The following is a 6290-nucleotide window of genomic DNA, read 5'->3' on the forward strand; positions in this document are numbered from 1 at the left end:
CCCCCCCCCCCCCTTTTTAGTGTGAGGGAAATGGGGAATAACCGGGGAGACCAGGGACACCCCGACCCCCGGGCCCAAAGTTTCCCCTTTCCCCTTTTTTTTCCCAAAAGGGGACCAAAGAAAAACCGAATTTTTCACCCGCGGGGGAGTTGGGAATTTGCCCCCCCCCCCCCCCCCCCCAACCACCCAAAATGAGATCCCTTTTTTACCCCCCCCCCCCCCCCCCTGGCCCTCTCCCCTGACCCTCTCCTCACGCCCCCGCGTCCGGTGGCGGCAGGGGGCACTGTCGAGCATGCACACCAAACTGCGACGGCTCTCCGTGGCGAGCCATGGGCCGCAACCACCGCAGCTGCACCCGCAGCCGCCACAGCCGCAGCACCACGTGGCTCGTGGCATGTGGCACGTACCCGGCAACGCGCTGCAGTGATCTATCTATTAAGAGCGCGCCGAGGCGCTGTCTCCTCCTGCGCAGCCGTATACGTCGATCGTCGTCCCTTGCGATACGATACAAGAAAGAAAAAGCAAAACGCTCACACCTTGCGCTAGGGCTGGCGGAGAGGACAAGACACACACACACGCGCGCGAGAGACAGAGTCAAAATAAATAAATAAATAAAAACGGTCAAACTCTGAGACGAGATGGGATCTAGGGACATGTGTCCCCGCCCTGCACGATCTTGGTGTGAGGGATCTTCAATCCGTCCCCTCACCCCCTGGTCACTACCCGACACTAGAAGAGCAGCAAGAGTTGGGGCTGCGGCTACGGCTGCGGCTGCGGGAGGGGCTATGGTCGCGGGAGAGCCGCTGCGCCGCGTGGGCGCGCCTACACCGCGCTTGCTCCGCTCGCCACCTCTCGCAAAGGTCCAAAGTCATAGCCATCACCTCCTCCGGCAAGTCCTTTTCGCCTATCTTGCCGTCCCTCCATGCCTGGTAGAGCTCGTCGTCATAGCCATATTGCATCACAGCCTGCTGCACTGCGTCGTGCACAACCCCTGCCACCCTATCCCGCGCCTCAGCGTCGGAAAATTCGAGCTCGGAGTCATACCCGGAAGCAGGCGCAGACGGCCGCGGCGATTTGGCAGGCGGCGAGGTGGGGGAGGGAGAGCGCGGCGGTGCGCGCTCGTGGCTCCCGCTGGTGCCAGAAGGGCCAGCGCCCAATGCGCTCAGCCTGTTCTTGTCCACCACCTTGGGAGAAGGGGGTGGGGGTCCACCTCCCTTGGGTGCGGGCTTGCGGTGTTCCTGCTTCCGCTTGCCCGACTTTGGCGGGTTGCGGCCGAAGTTCTTCATGGTGAACCTGTCCGGCTTGCCGCCCTTCCCGACCCTCGTCCACCCCTCGGGCGACTCGTTGGGCCGGGGTTGCTGCACCTGTTGGTGCTGCGAGTGTGCCTGCGATGCTGCGGCCGGAGCGGCAGCGGCGGCAGGCGGTGCCACGGGCGGTGCGGCGAAAGTGGCGGTAGGCTGAGGCTGCGCAGCGTCCTGCGCGGCCTGCTGCCTGACAGAGTCAGAGACACGAGATTAATAAATAAATAAATAAAACGGACATCCCAAGCTAGGGCTGGGTCGAGGACAGACACGTCCCCACCTTTGCAGGAATTTGCAAAAGCGAGGGGGGAGGGCGGCGCATCGCCGCGCGGAGAGGGCTGGGCACAGGGCACACAGGGGATCCTCTCTCGCACATAGGATATGCACTCGGCGGCACGAGGGCAGGGCTGGGCGTCCTATTTGTGCTCCCCCCTGGACCCCTCGCTCTCTGGCACTATCCATCTGACCACTCATCTCGTCATCTGCGGGGCTTGGCGAGCGGCCGCGCTGCGGGGCAGGGCTGGTGAGAATGGGCTCTGGCCACTCGCCCGTGCGGGTGTAACCGCGCATCAGTCGACACGAGATTGACAACGAACCCAAATGCACATTTCCGCAAATTCTTTTCGGAGTGCTAGCACGCGCCAGTTCGCACCTGTGTCGAGCCTGTCTGCTGTGAGAGAGAGTTGTACTTGGTTTTTTCAATTCTTTTTTTGCTTGGGGCGGGGACAGCATGACGGGGTAGGTAGGGTAGGTCTGGGCCCTCCCGTCGGGTTTTGCTTGGGGCGGACAGCATGACGGGGTAGGTAGGGTAGGTCTGGGCCCTCCCGTCGGGTTTTTCCTCTCTTCGCGCCGGAATTTTCACAGCAGAAAAAGAAATTTTCCGCGGAAATCACAAAAACGTTAGAGTTGTTTGGTATTGCTAAAAATCTCTCCGAAATCACGATGTCAACCCTCCCCAAGTGGGTGATCTGATGCTTGTGTGGCCTTGAGAGTGGCCTGCCATGCCACAGGAAGGACTGTGGTTGCAGCAGGAGAGTACCACCAGCCATCACTTTAGTTGGTATAGTAAAGAAAGAAAGAAAGAAAACAGACAACCCAAGGGAGGGATGGGAGGACGGCACGCCGCCACCACACAGGGATTTTAAGGAGAGGTGTGTGATGCGCTAGCCGTCGCCCACCCTAGGGAGTCTGCCTCTTCCTATCTCTTTTCGCAGTCTCTCGCCGCTTCTCGCTGCAACCTTCATGCCACCTCGCGGTCGTCCCACTCTCGTCGTTCTCTCCCTTGTCACTTCCTCCTCTGTCGCGTCGTTCTCTTCTGCCTCGTCCTGCGGCGCCGCCGCCTGCCGGTCCCTTGTTCTCGCGGCTTCTTTGAGAGAGAGAGAGACCGCTCCTCCGACTCCTCCTCCTCCGACCAAGACTCATGCGGCTCCGGCTCCACTAGCGAGGCGAATGACATATTTTGACCCCAGACAAGGTTTGAGAGCGGCCATAACAGGTGTTATGGCTGTTATGGCTGGCTGCTCATAACACCCCATAACACCTCATAACACCTCATAACACCTCCATCGCTGTTATGGCTGTTATGCCCACCCTACCATAACACCTCATAAAACACCTCATAACACCTCATAACACTCATAACACATCCCACTGGTTGTTATGACAGCCAGCATAACAACCTCATAACAGCTGTTATGACTTATGTGTCCCACGGATTTTTCTTTTGGAGCCCCGCCGCGCGCATCCCGGCTTGACGGTAAAATTCTTCTTTTGGAGCGCCCGCGCCGTAACATGTTATGGGTGTTATGGGCCCGGGCCCATAACACCCATAACACCCATAACACCCATAACATGTTATGGGCTGCTATGCCCCGAGAGCCATAACACCATAACAATACATGTAACTGCGCCTGGGGACAACATTATTCGACACCCTCGAAGACCATCTCCGGCTACGGTTCCGACGGTTCCGACGACCATCTCGGCTACGGTTCCGACTCCGGCTCCGGCTGGTAGTCGACAAGCTGCCGAGCCCAAATCACTCTGTGTGCCACATTTCTTGTTGGCTTCTTTCGCCTTTCGGCGCAACTCCGTCCTCCTCGCGGCGTATCCTGGCCCCTCGATCATTTGCCAGTTGGTATAGTACCCCACCTTCACCCCGCACGTGATTTCTTTTTTAGTTCCCATAAGTAGGGTAGGTAGGTAGGTAGGTAGGTAGGTAGGTAGGTAGGTAGGGGCAGGGCAGGGGCCGGTCAAGATTTTCCATCCTGCTGTCCGCCCAAAGCAAAAAAAGAATACAGGCATGCGTCGTTTCAGAGCGATTTCCGACGAGGATCAGGTGCCTGCCATCAGGTCTCCGCGATCGCGTCGTGTCGTCGCTCAGTGTGCCTGTGTCAATGCTCTCTCTCGTCGTGTCGTCGTCGCTCGCTCTGTCACTGCCTCGCCGTGCCGTCTTGTCGACCGCATTCGGGACCGCATTGGCGATTCGGCCTGCCTCCGCCACCGGCGATCTCATTGTCGGCGGCTCGCCGGTCAAGGGAGACGAGAGCATAATGGCACCAAAAGCGCACGGTACTAGCGCGGCTCCCGTGCAGGGAAACCTCAGGTGGAACGTTGACGTCGAGAACGCCGATCGGATCACCAACTACAACCGCCGCTTCGCCGAGTTTGGCGGCTACTGGAAGCAGACCGACTTTCTCAAGGAAGTGAGCCGCACAGAGCCTACCACCTACTACGACTCCGTCACGGGCAAACCGCTGTTCCGCGCTCCGATCGGCCGCTCCATGGACGAATTCCTGGCCGAGTCCAACCTGCACGGCTGGCCCTCCTTCCGCGACCAAGAGGTTGTGTGGGAGAACACGAGAGTGCTCAAGGACGGCGAGACGGTGTCCGTGACGGGGACGCACCTCGGTCACAACCTCCCGGACAGGGCTGGCAACAGGTACTGCATCAACCTCGTCTCGATCGCCGGCCGGCCGGGCGGCGCGCCCCAGTAGACCGCACGTTCGTCGTTTGTGGCAAAGCACTTCCCGCGCCTGTTTAGTATGTCCGTATGTGACACTGTGCCGACGGCAAGGTGGTCCGGAAGCATTGCTGTGTGTCCGCGCGGAGTAGAGGGTGTGAGCTGTGACTGTGCCTCGGCGCCAGCGCGAGGCACAAGGGGCGGAGAATGATGAATGCGGTCGTCCGGTGACTCGTCGGACTCCGACTCGCGCGCGCGCTCGCGATCGCTCGATCGCTCTCCAGACAGAGAGCGCGAGAGACCCACATCGCACATGGCGAGACCTCTGTCTGCCTTGTACGATCGTACTTGATTTGCCACTAGACACCCACTTGACCGGCTGCAGCTCTCTACGCTTTTGGACCAATTCCCGAAAACTCAAAAAACATCTTCTCCCTCCCTCTGCGGTCGTGCCTCAAGCTTCCTGGGAGCTGCTTCCGCCGTCGGCGCCGTCGACAATGTCGAACTGGCAGAGAGGGCAAGTCTTCTTCTTCTTCAACCACTCCTCTGCGCACTGCGCGTGGAAGGTGTGCAGACAAGGCAGCGTGCGGACGGGCTGGCCGGCGCAGACGTCCTCGAGACAGACGCAGCAAGTGCGCAATTCCTCGGGCAGCTTGCCGACGTCGGTCACGGTCCACGCTGCGGTCCTCTGCTCAATCTCGCCCGCGCTCGCCCCGTCGCGCGACTGCTGCAGGTGCTGCTCGACAAACTCGCGCAGGAGGAGCAGCTCCTGCGGCGCGCGAGGGGGGAGACGCGCAGAGGTGGAGGGTGGCGGGGGAAACGGGAGGGGAGGGAGGGAGGGAGAGGACGCGCGCAGGGGCCTCAGGGGGCGACGGCGCAGGCGGGGAACGCACCAACGGCGTGACCTCCCGGGCCTGCAGCCGGCGGATGACGCTGGTTGGCGCTGCGCTGCTGCTGCTGCTGCTGCTGCTGGGCGCGTTGTTCAGCGCCGCAGCGAGCGCGCCCAGGCCGGAGAGCTGTTGCACGCCGCCCGCCGGCAGGGCCACGCCGTTCACAGCCGAGCAGTACGGGCAGCGGCAGTGCAGCGAACTGCTAGATGACTGGAAGACGCCTCGGCACTGGAAGCACCTGACCTGCGGCGCATGCGGGCCAGCGCCTGTCACCTGCAGCCGAGCGGCCTGCGGGGATCGGCTGCGGTTGCCAGGCTCGTCGGTCGTCGAGGAGGCGTTGCCCATGGTGTCTTTGCCTGGAGCGTTCGTCAAGCCAGCCGAAATCGCAGTGGTGTCGGCCGTGAACTGTATCGTCGTCGTCGTCTCTAGCCAGTCACTCTAACTCTCAGAGATGGGCTAAAGAGGATCCGGAGCGCGGTAAGACTCTGGGGCTCTCTCCGAAGGGAGCGTAGCGTACGCGGAGGGAGCTCAGAGTTTCCCCGTTCTCTGGAACCTCTTGGAGCAAGAGGAACTCGCAAGAGACGAATGCGATTCGATCGGGCGGTAGATGAGGGATGGTGGTGGGTCGCTTGAGAACTGGTCGATTGGCGCCTGTCTGAGCAGGAGCCGACGCTAGTCGGGAGCTGTGTCAGGAGCCTCGTGGCGCTCGGAGGTCCCGCGCACAAAGCGGCGGGCAGCGGCGGGCGCGGGGGTAAGGGTTCCCGCCCGCTAGGCGCTGCCCTCTGCGCCGAGGCTCGACCCGCTTCTCCTCAGTTCACTAGCACAAACTGAAGCTTGTTTATCATGAACTGTATCGTCGTCGTCGTCTCTAGCCAGTCACTCTAACTCTCAGAGATGGGCTAAAGAGGATCCGGAGCGCGGTAAGACTCTGGGGCTCTCTCCGAAGGGAGCGTAGCGTACGCGGAGGGAGCTCAGAGTTTCCCCAATCACCGGAGCGAGGGAAGGAGCGATCCCGGGGTGAGCGACTCCAAGCGTAGCGCAGCGCGTGAAGGATCCCCAAATTGAGTGAGTGACGGTCCTATTCGGTCTCGCCCTCCGAGCTCGGGGATGGGGCGGCTCAGTGCGCGAAGCGGCACT

General features: G+C 61.2%; 3 protein-coding genes across 3 annotated transcripts in view; 2 read left to right on the forward strand and 1 right to left on the reverse strand.

The window, feature by feature from the left end:
• Nucleotides 1-527, forward strand: part of EMIHUDRAFT_444331 (hypothetical protein) — a gene marked incomplete at its 3' end in the record, with an annotated part of 1201 nt that extends 674 nt beyond the window's left edge. Inside the window, exon 3 of the mRNA XM_005774348.1 lies at nt 277-527. Within this exon, the coding sequence (XP_005774405.1) occupies nt 277-525 (249 nt within the window). The remainder of the gene's footprint in view (nt 1-276) is intronic.
• A 3112-nt stretch (nt 528-3639) lies between these two features.
• Nucleotides 3640-4493, forward strand: EMIHUDRAFT_444334 (hypothetical protein). Its single transcript, XM_005774349.1, has one exon. The coding sequence runs from the start codon at nt 3698-3700 to the stop codon at nt 4295-4297; it is 600 nt and encodes a 199-aa protein (XP_005774406.1). The 5' UTR covers nt 3640-3697; the 3' UTR covers nt 4298-4493.
• Nucleotides 4494-4660: 167 nt separating this feature from the next.
• On the reverse strand, nt 4661-5498 carry EMIHUDRAFT_458235 (hypothetical protein; the record flags this gene model as incomplete). The annotated part of the gene is made up of 3 exons (XM_005774350.1): nt 4661-5032; nt 5157-5177; nt 5427-5498. 3 exons carry the CDS (start codon nt 5496-5498, stop codon nt 4718-4720), a joined length of 408 nt encoding a protein of 135 aa, XP_005774407.1. The 3' UTR covers nt 4661-4717.
• Between the last annotated feature and the right edge of the window lie 792 nt (nt 5499-6290).

This window comes from Emiliania huxleyi (genome assembly GCF_000372725.1).
Source record: "Emiliania huxleyi CCMP1516 unplaced genomic scaffold EMIHUscaffold_313, whole genome shotgun sequence".
NCBI classification, from domain to species: domain Eukaryota; phylum Haptophyta; order Isochrysidales; family Noelaerhabdaceae; genus Emiliania; species Emiliania huxleyi.

Bases quoted from the DNA above. Each gene is read 5' to 3' on its own strand.
- EMIHUDRAFT_444334 (XM_005774349.1), top strand. From the start codon at position 3,698: ATGCTCTCTCTCGTCGTGTCGTCGTCGCTCGCTCTGTCACTGCCTCGC.